General features: G+C 40.5%; 1 protein-coding gene across 4 annotated transcripts in view; it reads left to right on the top strand.

The window, feature by feature from the left end:
* The window catches only part of SHANK2 (SH3 and multiple ankyrin repeat domains 2), a 771,218-nt gene extending 760,821 nt beyond the window's left edge, over positions 1-10,397 (top strand). For all 4 annotated transcript variants that reach the window (XM_019551544.1, XM_019551542.1, XM_019551541.1 and 1 more), the window contains one exon: positions 6,316-10,397. In XM_019551544.1, the coding sequence (XP_019407089.1) occupies positions 6,316-6,889 (574 nt within the window). In that variant the 3' untranslated portion in view covers positions 6,890-10,397. The remainder of the gene's footprint in view (positions 1-6,315) is intronic.
* The last annotated feature ends 11,231 nt before the right edge of the window (positions 10,398-21,628 follow it).

Raw genomic sequence — 21,628 nt, 5'->3', positions numbered from 1 at the left:
AGTTGGTGCACCTTGATCCCACCAGCCCCTCCCCCCGCCCTCGCAATTACTTACATTGGGCTCCCTACATAGCTTCTGGCAGTAGTGAACAGCTGTATGGCTTCAGGGCTATATTTAGGCAGCTGACATTTGTACGTACCCAGTAGAAAAATCACTGTATTCTACCAGCTACCACATCCACACTTATCCACTGTCCCTCACATAGATTGTGAACTCTGCTTCATTTTCTTCCCCTCCCCCTAACCCAAGCACTTTCACATTGAGATTTGACCTGATCTGAGTGGCTAACACAATATTGCATTAGCTTTTGAATCTCTGCTTTGTTGTACAACCTTGCTTCAAACATCCTCATTTTATACAGGACTTGAGTCAAATCTCAAGGTTATATGTAGCAAAAACAAAATAATTTTGTTTTGAAAGTCAGGGTTTGAAAACCCTTTCATACTGTTTGGTCTTATATTGTATTGGCTCTATCTTTTGCTAAAATTATTATTATTATTATTATTATTATTATTATTATTATTATTGGAAGAGCTTTGTCACAGAGTGCAGGTCTTTAGGCAAGGCAGAGTGTAAAAATAGCTCTAATGAGAGCATAACAGACTTTTTAACAGAAAAATGCTGTCTGCCACTGAATCTCTTTAAAAATTAAAGATAACGGTATATTTAAATCCTGAAAGTATGATTCAAAATAAGCTAATAAGAACTCTTTTTTGCAAGCCATGTTTCTGCTGCTACACATGGAAAATGCACCATTGTGATATAGTAATTATATATTGTGATTATAATATGAGACAACATAATGTGTATTGCAATCATTGCAGTCACACAGAAGTGAATGTTTACAACAAAATACTACCATATGCAGATTCTTAATAGGGTAAGATTTATTTAAAATAATTATCATGGTTTTCACCTTTTTAACTATGCAAATAAAGGGGAGAATTCAGCTTATAAGTTCTAATGAAATTTGGTTTTAGGCAGGAAAATACCAACGTTTCTACTGTAAAAGGTGACTTAATGAGGCATAAGAAAGCACCCTTTCTATAATAATTCACACAGTAACATATTTACCAGTTGGAATTTCCATAACTTCCATATTGAACTGTTCTCGATTTTTTTTTTTTTTTTTTTTTTTTTCCCATTGCAGCAATGTACCACAGAACAGTAGGGAAGTGGTATGTAATCTCTTACATTGAAGGTATGGCTACATTGTAGACTGTTGTATAAAAGCACATTAATATTGGAAGGATAACAGTTTACATTACTTTTTTCTTAAAAGAAAAAAATATTGGTAGTTAGTCATTTTGTGGGTGTACTTTATTGTGGGGTATACAATGATCACATGTCCTATACAGCAGCAGTCTCCAAGATGTAACAGCTGAAACAAAAGGGGAAGGATGGTTTGTTATTTTAAGGCATGAGAACAGGAGAATCAAAGAGACAGAGTAGAGGGAGGAGTAGGGAAAGTTTTTCAAAAAGCCTGAGCCAGAATTGATTCAGTCTTTGCAGGTTAGACTAACCTGACTAAGCTAAATCACTTTTTAACTGCACAGACGTCCCAGAAATTCAGGCACATGCCTGCAGTGACTCAGGCTAGAAGTTGGGGGGTGCTAGAGCAGCCCTCCCATCTCTTCCACAGAACTGAGCTAAGTTGAAACATGGCCAGGCCCTGGCAGGATGCTCTGATTAGCCCAGCAGGGAATTGGTAACAGTGTTTATCACCCCATTAAGAAAACAACAGATGGACATTCCCAGCCACTTGTTAATTCTGCCTGTTGATTCTACCCGTTGACTCAGCAGGGACTGTAGCCAGCATGTGGTCTGCTAGCTAATATACAGATACCTCTCATCAAGAAAGAGAGGGGAGAGGGGAATTCCTGCTTAGCAAGGAGTGATGAGGGAGAGTGGGGAAGCAGCCCGCAGTCTGCCAAAGCTGCAGTCAGGGAGCAGAAGTGAGGGGCCAGCCCTGCTGTGGAGCAGAGAGCCCAGCCTGGAGAGCATGCTGGGATGCTGGGGGAGTCTGGTTTATCTTAAACCAGCAAGAGGTCTGGGACAGACATTGCATAAATCAGTTTGACCCAAGTCAGTTAAGTCTGATACTATATTCAACCAGGTTCATCTCAAACCAGTTTCAGCTATTTTCAGACTGGTTTATGTGCACTGAACATCTGTTCTGTTACAAGTTTAAACCAGTTTCTGATCACTTAAACTGGTTTATGTGTATTGTCTGTCCCTAGCCTAGTAGATGATGTCATCATCCTAACATTTTTCAAAGAGGTATCCTGTCATGCCTTATTAAGACATAAGATTTTCATCTCATAACTACAAGTAAAAATGAATAAAAGTAACGTGTTTTTCTTCAATTGTGTATTACTAATACTTTCTTCCCCCATTCTTCTAATTTCCTATCATTGTTTGGACCAAATACTGGATGGCATGAAAAAATTAGGCTCAAAAAAAATATTGCAAGGTTTTATCTTGGTCAGAGTACAGTAGTATGAAGTAATGTATAACTTCTAAAACTATTGCCCCTGCTACACTTTAGATAAGGGACTGATCCCATAATTGTTAAAGTAAATTGCCTGTTCCTGGTAAAAACATTAAGATGGAAATAAGTAGGTCTGTTCATGTGAATACTAACTACACAAATAAGTAAGGATCCTCAGAAGCAGGTCCTGAATAATAACATACGTTCTACTAAAAATGGATCTGTGCTGGTTATGCTGGGCACCCAGGGCTATTTGCCGTAACCCATCCACAGAACATGGAAAAGGCCTAAGCCAGTCAAAATAAAATGTCAAAGCAAAGGATGTGTGTTAAATTCAACAGTGCCAAGTTGCAGGTTTCTAGCTCTGAGAAGCTAGAAGATGCCTATGTGAGACTGGGATTCAGCCCAGAGCCCTTCCCTGGAATTAGGTGCCCTATGTCCATCTCTTTTAGAATGGAATCACAGGCTCAGTCTTTATTTGAACAGAGACATAGTTAGCCTTATTAGTCTGATGTCAAGTAGAAGGCAGGATAGATTTGCATCTTATAAACTAACCAAAATAGAAAAATGTATCACAAGCTTTCATGGGCTGAAGCTCACTTCATCAGATCCTGTCTACTTTACTTAGTCTATAACGTGCAAATTTACCTTTCTGCTTTCAAACTTTTCATTTAAGACAGAGGAGTCAGAGACGGCAATGGCACTTACTTTATGGCTTGGAAACCTCACCTGAGAGATGATTTATGGGCTCTGGTCCTTGCTGTGAGGACTGTTTGTATTTTTTTCTATTGACTGAAGGAATGTTTAAATATTTTACATTAAACATCTGAATCCAGGATTCCCATATCCAAGTGAATGACCTGACTACTAGTTTACAGATTCATGCACTGGCCCAGTGATTCTGGCATGGTTGATCTGAATGGAAATGGGCTTGTGCTTGCTCTGTTCTGTATTGAACTCAATGCTGTCTGTGTGCTTTAGGCTCAAACTTAACTTGAGAATCCCTAATAAGGTTAGACAGGAGATGTGCCCACCCCTGCCAAGACAGAGGCACAGAAGTAGAACTCCACATGCCTAAGATACGTTCCTGGAAAAACACTTAAGGCATGGACACAAACAAGTTACTGTAAATGAAAGCAGAAATTTACAGTGTGCCAGATGCTCTGTAGCAAGTGCCTCTTTGCAAACTGGTACCTTGTCATAGCTGAAAACTCTTGGCCTTTTGGCTAAGAGGAGGCTGGATGGGAGCATGTAAACCTCAGGCCTTCAGGGCTAGGACTTGCATGTAGGATGCCAGTCTGGATATGGGGAGTATCTGAACCCCCCCAGGCCTGGGGGCTTGGGGCTTGCACATAGGATGCTGGCCAAGTTGAAAATACATGGTCTAGGGTTACTAATAGGCAAGTTACTGAGCTTGGCTCAGCTGGATTTGGAATTTAATTGGCTACTGAAAATTTTCTTTAAAAACTTTCATTGACGGAAAAAGTACAGTAGAGGGTAGATTTCATTCTACAGAGTAGAAGCAAGCATACAGGCAGCTACATGGAGTTGCTGATGAGCAGTATATTCCTGCCTTCATGTAACTCCCTGTAATTTATTTCTGTATTCATTCCTGTGTGCCTAGGAACAACCAGATTCCTCAGTTATTAGGTGAAGGTTTTGAGGCTCATGTGCTTCAGCTGGATCTAATGCATGCTGTTAGTACACTGCATATTGTTAATCCAGATGTTTTCTGTTTAGACCACTGCCCATACAATTGCCTTAAATCTACTATAACAGTTCTTATGGTAGCTAAGGTTTATAAGTTAAGGTATGTGTTGCTTAATGTTTCATTCAAACAATTTTCCCAACATACAAATAGTCATTCTAGTATTGTGCATGAAAAATCACAGAGCACATCTTTTGGCATTTTTACACATGCTCCAGGGGTGGGGGGTAGGGGTGGGAGAAGGGGGCTTTAATTAAAGTGCCCGGAGTGTCTCGTGTATCTGTGTCGCCACTCTTCAAAATGGCGGTGGGGGTGCTTCTAAACCTCATTCAATGAGCTTTAGATTAAGTGCCCCTACTGCCATTTTGAACCACAGGGATGCTGATACATGAGATGCAGGGGCTGCCTGGAGCATGGTAATTACCACACTCCAGCAGACTTGATATAATTCAGTCTGCTCCCATGCGCTGTGATTACAGCCTCCTGGCTCGTGTACAGGCATTTCAGACGCTTGTTCTTCAGACAGCCGGTCTATATTAAGGGCAGAGAATTCACATTGAAGATGCTCAGGAAGTTTACAAGATTAAGCAGGTAATCACTAGAGCTGGGCCTAATAAACCAGTAATAAATTTTGATTTCACTTTTAACCAAAGACGAAATATAACTTATCGCCACATAGTATTTAAGTGGAAGAATGCATTTTGATTATCTAACCCTAAGCAAAACAGCAGCACATTGGGAAGAGTAGAAAACTGGCTGTTAAATTTGTTTTATCAGCTAATTTTTATATGGTTGAACCCTTGTGGTTGTTACAATGAGGAACATGTTTGACAGAAAATATCTAGCAGGAAATGTTTAAAAAATGGTGATAGGTTGGCACAAGGGATAGCAGGACTGGAGCATAACTACAGCGGGGAAGATGGGGCACCAGCCTGGACACTGACTATTCAGGGGAAGCCACAATGCCCCCCCCGCCAAGATGTTCCCCTCATTGCCACAGCAGGGGCAGCCTTGCGTAGCACTGCCGAGCCACAAGAGCTGGGCCAGCACAGTCCTGCACCCAGTGTACCTGGGCTATAGGGAGCCAGTTGGGTAACCAGAATAGTGCTTTGCCCTCCCCTACACACCCCCACACAGGGAGTCTCTGCCACAGCAGGCACAGCTCTGCACCCAATGGCCTGTTGGGGCAGGGAGGGTAGGAACTAACGGACCATCGGGGGTCGCTCCTAGGGCATTATTGGGCTGCTGTTTCAAGCATCAACACTGCTACAGCACGCATGGCGCTTTTATTAGGCAGCCTTTTGTTCATTATTGTTATTAAAAAAGCGAAGCCTTTTTAATGGGGACTGTCTTAAGTTGACCTTTTGCTCTTAAGAGCCAGCAGGGCTCAAGGGTGTAGACAGCACTTTCAGAAACCTGTTCCATGTATGAACAAAATCAAAAAAATACATTAAAATTCATTGAACATTAGATTTCTATAAAGAAGCCTAAATAAATAGCATGCTTGAAAGAAACAGTTTCAGATGACATACTGTATTTTACCTGCCTTATTACACTATGTACAAAATTGAAATCTTGATTTAATCCTGCGTGGAAACAATTAAGCATAAAAGATCTAATCACTCCCTGTCTGCTTTGTGAGGAAATTCAGTTTCTCATCTATGCTTCAACCAGTCCTATTTAGAGCTAATACACAAAGGTACCATGTGTAACAGTTTTTCACTTAATGTTGAGTTAACTTATACTGCCCGTGTAAAGGGAAGAAAATGTAAATTTGTTGGGTTTTCTGGAATTTTTTTAGCCACTTTTAAAGCAAGAGTGTTCATGCTGATCAAATCATGGCTTACCATTGAGAGTTTTTCATGGGAAAGATTTCTGTGGTACTTTTTGGGTGCTAGTGCCTGTAACCCGACCTTGTAACAAAAATTATATTCATTTGTAACAGATCTCTTACAAACAGAACTTCCTTTATTATTCCAAAGTCATTTTACCTCTGTTGATAAAGAAAGATTTTGGGGGGGTTGGACTTTTTTGTTTTATTTTGTGTTTTGTTTTGTTTTGTTTTTGCTTTATTCAGTTTTCAGTGTGTCTGAATGTTTCCTGTTTATCGTTTTAGGAGCACAGAAGTCATGAGTACTGTCTCAGGTACCCGAAGTACAACTATCACTTTCACTGTCCGGCCTGGAACCAACCAGCCAATCACACTGCAGAGCAGGTCCCCAGACTATGACAGTAGGACATCGGGAGCAAGACATGCTCCAAGCCCTGTGGTTTCACCAACAGAAATTAATAAAGACATCATGCCTGCTCCTCTGACTGCTTCTGCTTCAGCTTCATCTCCTTCTCCAACTCTGTCTGATGTATTTAGCCTACCCAGCCAGCCTCCTTCTGGGGACTTATTTGGCTTGAACACAGGCCGCAGCAGGTCTCCTTCTCCCTCAATATTACAACAGCCAATCTCAAATAAGCCTTTTACAACTAAGCCTGTCCACCTGTGGACTAAACCAGATGTGGCAGATTGGTTGGAAAGTCTAAACTTAGGTGAACATAAAGAAACCTTTATGGACAATGAAATAGATGGCACCCATTTACCAAACCTTCAGAAGGAAGACTTGATAGACCTTGGAGTGACTAGAGTTGGGCACAGAATGAACATAGAAAGAGCTTTGAAACAACTACTGGACAGATAAGAATGGCTCCTTTTGCCTCACAAACTTCTCTTCATAAGTAGAGATGGGCTGGTACTGAAATACCTAAAATGCCTTGGCTACCTGCGAGTGCCAGCAAAAGAAATTGGTTTAATTTAGCTCCTGGTACTCAGGTCATGCAGACTGCATGTTTAATGCCCAAACACGAACCTACATAAATGAAATTAATAGGACCATTTTATTTTGAAGTTGTGGAGAGAGATGAGGAAGAGAGATAACAACTGTTAACTTTAAAAATATTATCTATCCATTAATAATGCCTTTCTGCTGGGATCAGAACATACAAGTTTCGTTTTCATTTACAACCATGAACATTTTACTTATTCACAAAAAGCACTATACTGTTTTTCAGTTCTTGACACTCTTGTCATATGCTCTTCTAAAAATGTTGGGCTTTGTTTTGTTTTGCTTTGCTTTTTATATATGCATGGTCAGTGCTTCATTACCTTTGAAACCATTTTTATCAAATATAGGTGCTTGATTTCTTGGTAAAGGTGTTTGTGGTATTGGGAATTCTGGTTCAAAGGCAACTTTGTTCTGCTTTACTTTGGTATTTCTTTATTTCTGCATTTACACTTAGTACACTTCCAAGGTGGCAGAACAGCGTTCTACGTATGCTCTATGGACTTGATCAGTAGTAGGTGGAAGGGAATTCTCAGTCAAAGGTGAAACACAATTAAGCTAGTTTAAACTCAAGATACCATTTTTCAACCGGGTAATGGCTACTGAGGTGCAACATACATTTTAATGGAATCGTAGTGTTAGTGACATGAAGTGCATCCTTTAGATGTTTTTAATCAGATTTTCAGACATGTCAGGCAGGATCTTAAGGGACCCATCGTGTCTGAAAGCTGTCTTAAAAAAATCTAAAGGATGCACTTCATGTCATTGACTGACTCTATGATTTCATTAAACGTATGGTGGGTCTTAGTAGCTGACTAGAAAATGGGACTGTTTTAAATGGATATCTCAAGTAGTGATTGAAAAGAAAGGCTAATGTTCCCACTGATGTTAATAGAAATTTTGCCTCTGACTTGTATAGGATCAGGATTTTGGCCTTTTAATAGGAATATAAATATTTCAGTAGGTGACCATTCTACTGACCATAGTTTTGGTTTTGTTTTTGAAGGCTTAATGTTTGAAAGGAAAGGGGTTGAATATTGACTGGCTGCTTCTACAGCAGGGCTCAGGGTTTTTTTTTCCAGGAAAGAGCATCCATGTCATTGATGCAAAAATTTGGCCCATTTAACTTTTTTAAACAGAAAAAGTTAACAAGTTTCTCTCTGTTTCTGATCTTCTCTTGAAATCAACACATCATAAATTTAGCAAGTTTTGTAAATTTTACTTTCTAAATAATAATATTCAATGTATGCATGGTAGGTAAATTGTGTGTGGGTAGCCAGATTTTTGCCTACCATGACAGGTTTTCCCACACTTTGAAAGGTACCTGAATTCTCTTCCCTTGATATGGTCCAGCCTATCTCTAATTTTTTCCCTTTGGTTTTTTTTTCTTTCTATCTATCTTTCTTTCTTTCTTTTTTCCTGACAACCAAGTGTCTAATTAGGTCTGCAACAGCCCTAGAATGAGTACATACAGTTTAGCAATTTAAATATCTTTCTTTACTGCAAGTTTAAATAGTTGTACAGATAGTTTATAAGCACAATATTTTAAGAAAATAAGTGGCTGGTCTACTGGGCAGCCTTTGTGCCACTTCAGTGCTAGAAAGTTAAAAAGAAAAACAAAAAAACTTTTGTGGTTTAATACTATTTCTGTGGAATAATTATAAAAGTCTCAACCTTTTTAAAACCAACCTCATTTGGATGCATCTGAACCAGCAGAGCTGTGTTATATTTTCTATCTTTGCTAGAACTTCTTCAAAGGAGGATGAATATTTCTTCAAAAGTGGTTACAGTAAACAATGCATTGGATACTCACAAAAAGCTACTATTCAACCTCCTTCCCCCTTTCTGGAACAAGTCTTTTGACTTAACATCTGTTGCTATAATATATTTGTATTTGAACGTTCCAAGTAACCTTGTAATAAAATTGAAGTATTAAGGCATTTTACCTTCAAGAGTACTGAATTTTTCCATAATTAAATGGATATTGTTGTAGAGAACAACGGTTTCACTCAGATATTCAGTAATGGCACCTCACGGCCATAGAATACTTTAAAAAGTGTAAAAATGGTAATTCAGCCATCATTGTCTTCCATTTGGTGATGATACAGAATTCAGTAAGTAAACCACTAATGCCATGCTCCTTTTTTGTTTCCCTGAATACAGTTGGTATTACCTCTATAATATGTGCCAGAAAACACATTAGATAATACGGTAGTAAAAAAAAAAATGTAGAGGATACTTTTAAGCTACTTTTTCATCACAACCTTATTGTTGAATTTAGGTTTAATGAGTGCTGACATACACAGTAAATTACAGCAGATGGTAATCCCTTTCTTAAACAGGTGTGTTTCTTGCTTATGTATCTTTTCAGGCACTTAAGGAATAGGTACAGTATAATTAGTAGAAAAGAGATTAAAACATTTAAAGAGCTAATGAAATAGTTTATTTTTACATGTGTCTTAATGAACTAAAGGTAATGAGGCCTGAAAGGACCTACTTTTACCAATAAAATACACCTCTGCCAAGATGAATTGGTCTCTAGCTCTGTTTGATTTTTGCTACAGAAAGCAATAGTAACAGACACAACATTGCCTCCTAGTATTTTCAACAGCTTTGGAAATTTTGGGGGTAAGGGGTGGGGGGGAAGACCCTGTTATTACATGCTCCTATGACAGTGGGAAACAAGGTGTTAGAGCTCTATGAAATATGTTACGATAATTCCAGGTTTTAGGATCAACTTTTGTTTATATACTGTAATTTAAATAAATTGCATTTACATGCCTAGTTTCTGTAATATTTGTGTATACAATACCAAAAGCTCACAAGATGTAAATTGTGTATAACTGCACAGACTCCTTTCCCTGGGTGTCTGGAAACGTTTTAAGTTTAATTCATATATTATAAAATGACTAGATGTGACTGTTGATTTACAGAATTTACATATCACAAACGTTAATTATTTGTGGTACTTAAGTTAATAAAAATAGTGATTTTTCTGAGTTCTTAAACAGCATTACCCAGTTGATCTGGCAATGATTATGTGTATGAGCCACAAATATTGATAATTTTCCCATTACATTTTTTTCTTTTCTTTTTTAGATATTAATATGTTTCTCGCTATAGTTTGTGTAACAACTTGTGTTCACGTTATCTATGTTGCTGTAATTTTTGTGCTTTAATTCCTCTTATTTCGAATTGATTAAAAATCAAGCTCCTGTAACTTGCACTTTCCCCAATCCTTAATACTCTTGTATGGCAACCAAAATTACTGTAAGAAATAAATATAATATTGCACTAAGGTTGTGGTTCTGATTGCCAACAGTGAAAACTGTCTGAATTTTTATTAAAAAGAAAAGTTGCCAAACTTGAAATCTAATGTTTTTGAAAAAAGCTTAAAACGCTTTAAGTTTATATACCTAATGTGTTAATATTTAGTTGATTGTTAGAAAAATTGTTTGCTCTAGCTTGCCTTTCCCTGTTAAACATGTTTTGTTTTTTTTAATGCTGAAAGATACTTCACTGAATTTCAGATTCATATAGAAGTTTTGAAAAGGAAAGAATTTATTTTTTGCCTTGAGGTGGATTTCAAATAACCATTGATCATTTTTCTGGAATTGAGCTCTGCCTTTATTTTGGTTTTCTCAAATGAGTCTCAATGAGCAAGCAAGGCACTGAGTCATTTGTCTGTTCTGCAACTTAGTAAAATCCTGAAAGGGTTTCTGTAGACAAGACCAGCATTAAAAGGGGAAGAAAATAGCAGTGCTTATCAAAGTTCATAAAACCGATGATAAAGATTCTATCACTAGAGTCTAATAGCACTATGAATGAATTGGACTTAAAAGTGGGGAAATTTTAACATTTTAAGTCTTTTTCTTTATCTGTGAATTTTTTCTATCTTTAAATTTTGATGCATTGAAGATTTTTGTTTTTATTTTTTTTTTTAAGATACTGGAAGTACCAGTAATACTTTAACTGCACTCATTTATATGAGATTCATAACTACTATTACCTTTCTTCCCTTGGATATTATTCTGTTCCCTCATTTCTCATTTTATTTCTTTATTGTTTCTCCTACTTTTTTTCTAATATCAAAATGAATTATTTAATGAGTTTGCTTTATTAAGAAAACTATTGAGAAACTTGTTTTAATTTAATTTAATGTATTTTACTGATTCAATGAAAAAATTATTTCTGTATCTAAGTATTCATGGGTTTTCACATTAGAAGTAATTGTGCACTGTGCAACTACAGCATGCTGTGGAACGCCTAATGCCACATGGGTAAAGTAATTAGTCAGAAGACTTGATCATTGCTACTGTTATCCACATTGTATTGGTGTTTTTTGTTTTTTCCTATTGTTCCTGAAATATGTTTCTGCATTACACAGTTGTTACTCTTATGTCCAAAACCAGGAGGAGACATTAGTAGCACTGTACAATCCGGAACAATGATGTTTTAGTAAATTATATTGCTAAATGATGCTTTTAAACACAAAAAAAAATGGGGAAAGTGCGCCTTGCATGTTTTGAACCTGATCTTTCTAAAATCATGTTGTACTCAAATGAAAGAAACGTATTGTCAATAATGTATTATTGTAGCTGAGAAAGAGTTAGAAAAATCAAACTGCTATTAGGTACTATTCATGAACCCTTTCTCAATCATGGAACTGATTTAAACATCATTTAATTCAAACAAAGTACGATATAAAGAAAAGAGAAATAAGTTGAGTTTCAGTTAATTTCCATTAAATATATTTCTATACCCAAGTTACTTAGTTGATGTGTACTGTATTTCAATAACAAGCTAAACAAAAATAGAATACATAGTGGACTTCTGCTGTGAAGTATAAAACTACCACGTATTAACACGTTCCCTTGTGCTGACATCTAGTGGCATTTGTTAGACATAATCTCAGAACAGTATTTATATACAGACATATTTTAACTTTTATTTCTTTGGATTTTTTTACAATACTTAACTAATATGCATTTTTTCAACAGAAATTCATTCATCTAAACTAATTATTGACAACTGAAAAAGTGTGAAAGTCAAAAAACAAGGATGAATCTATCACTGTTTTTCAGATTGTTTCCATGCGATCATGATCCACTTATTTTGTGTGTTAAATGACCCTCCAACTTCAGGAGACATGGTTAGGGGTTTTTTTTAAGTGACAAAAAGTTTTAAATGCATTTTGCTTCCAACATCACATACCTTAGACCAGTTTTGAAACATCACATTGGAAAAAAACGAATGCAACAAGTTTCTCATAAAGACTGCAAAAATCCTGAAGTTCAGTGTGTACAGGGGCTTAGTTCAGTACAGAACAAAAGCAGGCTATGTGCCAAATTTTGCTTGAATTTTGAACCCAAAAGCTTTTTTTCATGCCTATCTCTACAAAGAATGCATATTTTGCATGTACATACATTCTAATCAGTGTTGCCAGGTGTAAAATAATCAGAATATTTCTACAATTTCAACCCTGGTATAAAGTATGATCAATAATAGTAAAAATGTGCAACATTTTCACATTTGATCATTTTTTAGGAAGCTAATTGATGCACTATATGCAAAACCCAAGTCACTCTCAAGAAGTTTTAACTAACTTTTGGGCTTGCTGGGGGTTTTTTGGTTTCATTTTGTTTTGTTTTTTATAATTTGTATCCAAGGCCAAATTAGCCAAAACTAATCCCAAATCCAAGAGTCTAGAACCATAAGTGGCCCTGCTACTGGCAAACATCCTCCACCCATACCTGGGGCTTCAGATGTTTCCAAATCCTTTGGCAGGCATCCTACTTGCAGGCTCAAGCCCAAAGGCCTGGGGTTTGGATGCCCCCGAGTTTTGCTTGCCCTCAGCCATAAGGCCCTCGGAGCAACCCATTTCCATAAACTGGGTTTAAAGCTGCTGCACCTTGACAGGTACTGAACCATGCCAGCAGAGCAGTTCTCCCATAGGGCAGTTCAGAAAAACTGTCTTCATGCATGGACAGATGCATGGTATTTGCCCTGCCAGGTTAAGAAGCCACTATGCTTTCTCATGACTGCTTGCCTCAAAAGGCAGAAATGTTTCACCTTTGACAAACCAGTTTTCACTCACTCACTGGCAACTTACAGTGTGCAATATAAAGCAAATAATAAGAAAACATTTAGTGTGCTTATTTGCTTACTTATTTACATCCTTATTTGCATAATTTTAAGTGTATAGTAGTTTTCCAGCAAATACAATAATTTTGAGCTTCCAACATGATAGTTTCATATTTAAGACCTGGCAATGCTGATCCTAATATGTAGCTTCCTGGATAGCTTTAGAAGTTAGTGTGGGAAGTTGAGTGGGAGACAGGCACTTCCAGTGTTGTCATAAACACTGCAGTTACATATCCCTATTGCCTTGATATTTTAAACCCCTGCAAGGAGCAATTAATTTGTCCTGGATAACATTGGCATTTAATGAACATATGAGTAGATAACTTTTTCATAACTGAAGGTTATCTTTACTTTGATTTCTCAACTTCTTTAAGCTTTTAATGAACTGCTTGTAAATCTGATAGAAATCAGTCTTCACAGTGGTAAAACCTCTTTCCTTTTAAACAAGTTTTTTAGAAATCAATTTTATCTTTGCCTTTTGTGTGGACTGAGATGCATATGTGTCAATTGTTAAGGATTGTCCTGAGGGGAAAAAGTTATAGTTTCCTTCTGGCTGTATCACTGCTCCCTGTATGTGTTCAGACATATATTTGTCAGTGAGGTTAGATCAGTGGGGGCCAATTTGGACAGGCATACCACAAATTAGTCTTGCAACCTTCCTGAGTGCCACTTCAGTCCCCTTCTCCTTTTATGTTTCACTCTGTTTTGCACTCCCTGCCTCTGCTGCTTTGCTTTCTGCTTCCTGCCTTATCTGCTGCTGTGCTGCATGTCCCCTCCCCAGTCTGCTGCATGCCACAGAGTGGCAACTTGTGCCACAGATTAGCCACCCTGCTGTAGACTGTGTATAACTTTGCTCGCCCTTCTGACTTTCTCCAATGATCCTAGAAAATATTAAAATATTACCAGAAATTATTTATCATAGAGACATGTTCTAAGTTCACTGATATGCCAGGCTTTTTTCATGTTGGATTTGCACAAGGCACTATAAGGAGAACTGATGCAGACCTCTGACGTCTTTTGTGAAATGTGGTTGCGAGTGGGTGCCTGACTGATGCAAAGGTGACTGGTACAGAATTAGAAAGGTTGTTTATTGACTGGTATCTATTTACTGTTGCCAGTTATCAAAAACGAAACAAATTTATTGGGATTTCTAATTTGACAAAATGGAGGTGTGTGTTATGTATGTTTATAATTGCTCTCTTATCCTTCTTTAGGAAAAGCTGCAACTTGCACCATCCATCTACTCCCTTCCAATAGAGGTTTTTTTTTTTTTATTAAAAATGTAATTAACTAGCATTGCTTTATGAAGGGAAGTTTTCAAACTAGTGTGTATACAGTATTCCAGACTATAATCCATTCCTCTCTTTCATTCAAATGAAAGACATTGCAAGCAGTTCTCTAGAAATATTGTGTTATCTACAAATACAGAAATGAAGTACACTGATATTAAATGTTTTGCTCAGGGAACTTTGTAATGTGCAGAGGATTTTATTGTGAGGAAGGATGCTTCAGGTGGTAATATTGGCAACCCCCTTCAAAGCTTTCTAGCCTATAATTCCTGGACATCTTTACTTTAGGTTCTTAACCCAGAAATGTCAAGAAATCTTCAGTTAATTAAGGAGAGGAAAATTACTGTAACTAAGGTAGTGCATAGATCTTAAATGGGTAGCACAAGCTTGGAAAGTATTGCCAATACTGAGAAAGCTCAGAATATCATACAAGAAGAATGAAATCACTTTGAGGACTAAGGTAACTGAAATAGCATGACATTTAATTGTACAAAGTGTAAGATCATGCTCTAAGCAGAAGTTAATGTTAGTCCATGAGGCTTAGGAGCTCATCAGATAGCAACGATAGAGAGGTTTATATGTATTAATTGACTGATCTACCAATGTGATGTGGCTGTGGAACAGGCAAATGCCATTCTAGGCTGTACTGGCAAGTGTTTTTTCATTGGAGGGAAAAGATGCATTGGTGACATTGACTTGAAGGCTCCAAGACACTAATTAGAGTAAGGTGTGACCTCATCAGGGATAGTGTATATCATTATGGTTACCCCTTCAAAAATTAATTCAGACCAGATTAGGTGAAGAGAATGGTTGCTATGATGAGAAGGAAGATTGCTATGCCCAATGTAGAGTTTAGCTTGCAAAAGGAGACTAAAATGTTAGCTTTCATTTCATAGGCTAGAATAACCAGCAGGGGGCATGATTGCCCTCTTTAGGTAAATTTTGAGAGGTAGCTGTATTAGTTTGAAGTTGGGCAAAACCAGAAGGCATGGCAGGATGGCACCTTTAAGACTATTCTGAGAGTCATATTATGGAAGGTCATGCCTTTTGGAATGAGTTAGTCTACAAGGTGCTACCCTACCTTATGTTCTAGATGAACTGAGGGAAAACAATGGAGTGAACACAAGGAGGAAGATGTCGTTGTAACTAAAAAAAAAAAAAAAAAAAAAAGCCAAACAAAAACTGACAAAAAATCCTGGTGCAAGAATGAGTAAATATGAGCTGGCTATGAAAATCTTGATGACAGGGCATTGGATTCAGTTACCCATGACACTCCAGCTAACTACCTCTCAAGTTTTCTAAAATGTTTAGAAAGAAGCAAGAGCTTGATTCATTCATAAGGGAGATTTTGTGCTATAATGCCTAACTTGTAGGTGCCTAATAGGGGTGTGCGAAGCAGGCCCTATTCAATTCAGATTCGGCCCGAATCGGGAACAGTGATTCCATTCATTGTCTCAGATCTCAATGTCCCTGATTCAATTCAGACGAATCCGAATCTGAATATTCGATGCTTATCCAGAGAATCGGACATAGACACAGCTCTAAATGTTTTTTCTACATACCTTGCGGTACCAGGCATGGCTCATGAATGCTGCAGTGCTGCGGCAGATGAAGTGTCCCGCAGGAGTGTGGGAGGGAGAGAGGAGGGTGTCCTTCCACGTGCTCATCTGCGAACCTGGAAGAGGACTGGAAGTGCTTCTGGTTCACTTCTGGATCTGCTGCCAAGCGCACTGGGGAGCCCCCCCCACACTTCTGTGGGATGCTCCATGCACCCCAGCATCGCAGCATTCATGAGCTGCCTGCTACCTAGAGGTAAGTAGAAAAAACATTTAAAGCTGTGTCTATGTCTGAATTGCCGAAACTTTCTGAATCTCTCCAAATTGATTCAGAGGGTTCCAATTTGATTCAGAAAGATTAAAGGGTCCTCTGATTTGATTTAGATTCAGAGATTTGGCCACCGAATCAGGCCAAATCTCTGCCGAATCAAATCGGGGACCAAAGCTTCACACAGCCCTAGTGCCTAATGGAATCCACAGCCTGTGTGAGATACTACGCTCCCTACCAGCATATAGGGAAGTTACATATGTTAGACTGGAACTTGCAAAGCCAGCACACTACAGAGGAAGCTACCAAAAATAGACAGTAGGAAATGTCAAAGCAAAGCTGCCTTCAGGGCTTCAGCACTTTGCTCTGGGCTGTTGGCACATACCATACTGAACCAACCCTCCTTTGGAGTCAGACACTTAAAGCAGCCATTTCTCACAAAGCCTAGCTATCAGAGAAATATGTGGCCTGGGACTGAAGCTGCTTCAGTCTTGAGTAATGGGTCTTTGCTACCATGCATGTCAGCACAAACAGAATCACTCATCTGAACACACAGTGTCTTCCTCCTGAGTGAGAGAAGGCCTCTATTAGAGAAGTAGTAGGCTTCTTTCATAACTGCTGGAAACAGCCCCAAGAGAAAGATAAACTACTGTACACAAATATGTGTGTGCATATGCACAGACTTCATTACTTAGTTTAAATTGGGGGTTGTCGGGGGTATGCGTACCCCTGGGGGTACTTTGTAATGTCCCAGGGTACATGGGGGTGGGGGTGGATAGAGTGCCACCACTTCACACTGCTGCCTCACGAGAGCAGGGCTGGGGCAGGGTGAGAGTAGGGCTGCACAGACACGCTGGCCCCGCTCCGCATTCAGACACTCACCATCCTGTCCCTACCCGGCATTTGGCTGCTTGCCACCCCCCCACACTTGGCATCTGCCTGTTTGCCCCCCCGCACCCCCGGGGGTACACTTACTAAAAGGCGGCTGCCAGGGATACGCTTGTTAAAAACGTTGAAACCCCCTGGTTTAAATGAATCATTGTTTAGAAGTAGGTTCAACTTTGTTAGAAATATTCATTCCAATTCCTCCCAACGCCTTAAAACAAATCAACGGTAATTCTATTCTAGTGTGGCATTACTTTTGTGAGCAAGAGAAGGAAGGGAAACAAAAATTAATACAACAGTCAGTATAGAAGAGAATTTCTAGACTGTATTTTGACACCAAAAGTGTCAGCTGCAGCTAGGTTTCTTGACTGTCCTAATTGTTCAATGTAAAAATTCTACTATAAGCAGTAGAAATATGCTTGCGGTATCTTAGTGTTTATCTCACTAAGCAGAGGTTTTCAGTTTAGAAATGAATAAATTGCCCTGTGATTTTACTCATTCATTTTATAATAATTAATCAGTAAAGATTAAGCCAACCACGTTCTATTACAGCATATACTATGTTGTGCTTTTCCTTCCATAAACGATTGTCAAAACTTAAATACTTATGTTTTCTTTCTTTTAGTGGAGGTTCACAATATCACCTGAGCAGATTTAACCCTCATTTCCTGAATTATGACCATCAAAATTTCCAGGTCTCTCTTTAAAAAAAAAAAAAAGGGGGGGGGGTATTGAATGCAGTTTTTGTTTCAACCTTTCCAATTCTGAGGAAAGTCTGTGGGATTTCTGTGGTTACCTGAGTCCTTGCATGATTTAGATTTAACCTCGTACTTCTAAGAGTGTGAAACAGTACAAAATCACATGCATAATCTGTTTATGACTTAAATAGTATTCAAAACGACATATTTAATGCATGAGGAACAGTCTGTGACATCAAGTGACTTGGGTAGGAACAAATATGTAGTTGGGATATAGTCCAACTATACTACTTATATGACTTCTGCAAAAGTATAATGCACACTGCAGTGTACTCCAATGCAACTCCAGAACTACCAGAATCAGCATAGCTGTGATAGTGAGAAAAGAGGTTGTTTTGGGGGCTTGTGGGATTAAATATGGCCCATATCTTCACAGTAGTTTCAATCTCAACATATATCCAGTGATGATGTCTTGAGGTTGATAAGTATAAAGTATTATCTTGTCAAGTAAGCACCTAAGTGTCGACACAAGTGCATGTGTGTGTTTATATGCATGCAAACCGAGCATGTGCAGAATACTACACAGTGGCTGGGCATGTATGTGGTTACATGTACACATCCTTTGTGAATGCATGCTGGAGTCTAAGCCCTGGAAACGTAGGTGGCCCAAAACCTTGACAAGTAGGTGTTAGGCAGGGGCGACATGTAGAGTGTGCACGGGGGTACATGTGCACCCCCTGAGAGCGCTGGTGCACTCCCTGTTTAGCTGGTGGGCGGGAGCACCAGTGCCCCTCCTGCGAACGCTGGCCAGGGAGCAGGGCCACCAGCAAAAGTGGCCACAGGACTTCCGGAAGTGGCACAGCCATTTGCATGGTAAGTGAGACTGGACCTCCCCCGCTGTCAATAGGATCAGTCACTGAGGGAACCCTCCCTTGGTCGCATGTGCTCCCCCAACTCAGGAGGCACCAGACACCCATGGTGTTAGACACAGAAGGAAGGCATATTTCTGTTTTAGCCACCTACTAGGTTAGAGCAGTCACCTGGGAAGCTAGGCATCCCAGCCTCCCCTTCTTCCTCACCAAACAAGGATTTGAACCAGTACCCCCCTCTAACCCTCCTCCCCCACCCCTGCTTCCACCACAGGTTAAGTGTTATCTCATTTCCTCTCTCTTGCTCTCACTGGGTACATCCAGACAAGCACACACATGCCTCTTGCAGCATCCCAAACCAATTTGAGATACTGCAAGAGACAAGCTGAGAGTGGAAAAAATGTACCCCATGCTGCATATTTGCAGTGTGGACTCAATATTTGATACCTGGATATCCAGGTATCAAAAAAAAAAAAAAAAACCATAGGGAGGAAAAAGTGGGGCAGGGCACAGTCTTGGACTATGCCCTGAGGTAACCCAGAAGCCAGTCCTCCAGAGAGATGCTCTGGTTTCTGGCCAAAGCATCTCTATGTGCTTCTGTTGCCCCATCATGAGGGGCATGCACCCTTAGCATGCGGGGGCAAGCAGGAACATGGCAAGGAACTGGTGTGACTGGGACACAGGCACTGTCAGGTGTAAGTAGGGACTGGGGTAGGGGGGATTGTGGGGGGGGCTGGTCAGGGGGCAGGGGTCCCCTGCAGGGCCCACAGCCCCCCACCCTGCAGCAGCAGTGGCCATGGGGCACTCAGGAACTGCTGCTGTCAGGCCCCCCTGGCAGACCTGATCACCTCAGAGCCAGCACCACCTGTGCAACTTACCGCAGGTGTGGCCTGGCTTGGCACTGTGTGAAGCTGTAAGTCTTTCTGCAGCCCTGGGCTGCTTGGGCTGTTCCCTGGGAGCAAGCACTGCTCATGAGGACTGCACGTCATGCCTAGCTGGGTCCTGCCTCCACAGAACCGGCCCAGCTGAATGGTGCTCAGGGTCCCTGCAGGCAGGATCCAGCCCAGCACAACGTGCAGTCCCCACTGGCAGTGCTAGGCCCCAGATGACAACCCAAGCAGCCTAGGGCTGTAGAAAGGTGCACAGCCCCGTGTGGCGCTGTGCCATGCCCACAATGAGCAGCACAGGTGGTGCCAGCTCTGAGGTGATTGTGGTCGCACTGCGCCATGGGGGGGATTCTGACAGCAGCTGGGCCTGAGCCCCCCATGGCTGCTGCTGCTGTGGGAGGGTGGGGGCTGTAGTCCTGCATGGGGGGTAGTCCATTTGCTGTGTGGGTGGGCTGTGCCTTGGGGGGGCATGGGACCCACCCCTCCTGAGCAGTCCCCCACACCCCTTCCCCACCTGCCCGCAAACCACACATCCCCATCTCACACCCGCTGTGCCCAGCTGCCAGACAGGATGTGACCTGCTTGCAGGAGCTGTGGCTTCAGGGGCAGCTGTCCCCACATCTTGGCTAGTGAAGGCATCAGAGGGAAGTCTAATTGTTCTATGATAAGAAAACCAAGTTCTCTTGGGAACTCTTGGTTAGGGCTGCCTCAGAAGTCCAGCTGGCACAGGAGACTAGTGTCACTAGATACCAAGTGGCTGGGCCCCAGAAGCAAGTTGCCCTGAGCTGCTTGCCAGGGCAGTTTGTTATACCGATGGGACCAGCACAGGTGCTGGCCCCAGGCTTTAGTTCCCCCTGGCTACATATCCAGAAGGAGCTGAGCAGGGTTATTTTGTGCCCTCTGGTGTGGGGCACAACTTGCCCCACACCAAAGTGCATGTCCGGGCACGTGCACTGAGGCTCAGATTTGTGCCACTCCTATCTGAGCTGCTGCAAGCACACATGCCTGCATGTGTGGATGCGCCCTTTGTGTTTGACTCTTCCCCAGGCAGCCAAGATCAGGAGCTACATGGAACCAAGAAGGCAGTGAGTCTAGCACTGAGAAAGCTGCTGCTTGGGTAGGGGTGTGGGAATGTAGCTCTTGCCTAGAGCCTCATTCTTAAGAGGCAGAAATGTGCTCACCATTATTTTTTTTCCTCTAATGACTAGTAAATGAAAGTGGCAGTAGCTAAGCCTCAAAAGGAGTGCTACAGGGAACGTGAAAAATGTCTCCCTGTGTGATGTGGTTGTTAGAGTGCTGGACTGAGACAACAGAAACACCGATTCAAATGTCTTCTGGGTAAGAGGGCCTAGAACCCAAATCTTTAGCTTCCTGGGGAAAAGCCCTAACTGCTCATCTACCAGGAGCTAGAATATAGGTGGGCTCTCCTCTTCCACCACCACCATCATTTTATTTCTGGGGCTTGTTCTCAGGGGTACACATAGGTTGTCATGTATGTGTGCAGGGTTACAGGTCCAGGAAGTAGAATCCTTACTGACATTCAGGTGCCAAAAATGCCAGTTGGACGTCTAAAACACCTGCCACTTAAATGACCAAAGGGAATCAGAATACTATTCCCCTAACAGTTAGTTAGTTGCTAACAAAGTCTTGCTGACCAGACTCAAGGCATCGTAGTACTTTATATGTTGACTTGTATACTTTTAAGAGGTGAAATTTACACAAGTTCTGTGTGCCCCAGAGCTGAAACATGCCCTGAAGAGGCACAAAGCACTCCCTTTCATTTAAACGGTTAGCAGGTAGATTCCTCCAGAGTAGGATTGCTGAGTATACTTGACTCTCCATTCATTCCAATGGAGAATTTTAACATGTTAAGATCCTGACATTTGCTCTGAATGCTATTTATTTCATTTTTGCTCACCTATGGTTAAGATGTCATCATGGTCAGCAACAAAAGGATAAATCACTTCCTGCATAAATTGGCAGGGGGTTAGAGCATATCTTA

This window comes from Crocodylus porosus, unplaced genomic scaffold (genome assembly GCF_001723895.1).
Source record: "Crocodylus porosus isolate Cpor-Errol unplaced genomic scaffold, CroPor_comp1, whole genome shotgun sequence".
NCBI lineage: Eukaryota > Metazoa > Chordata > Crocodylia > Crocodylidae > Crocodylus > Crocodylus porosus.
This window is presented reverse-complemented; position numbering and strand designations above follow the sequence as displayed.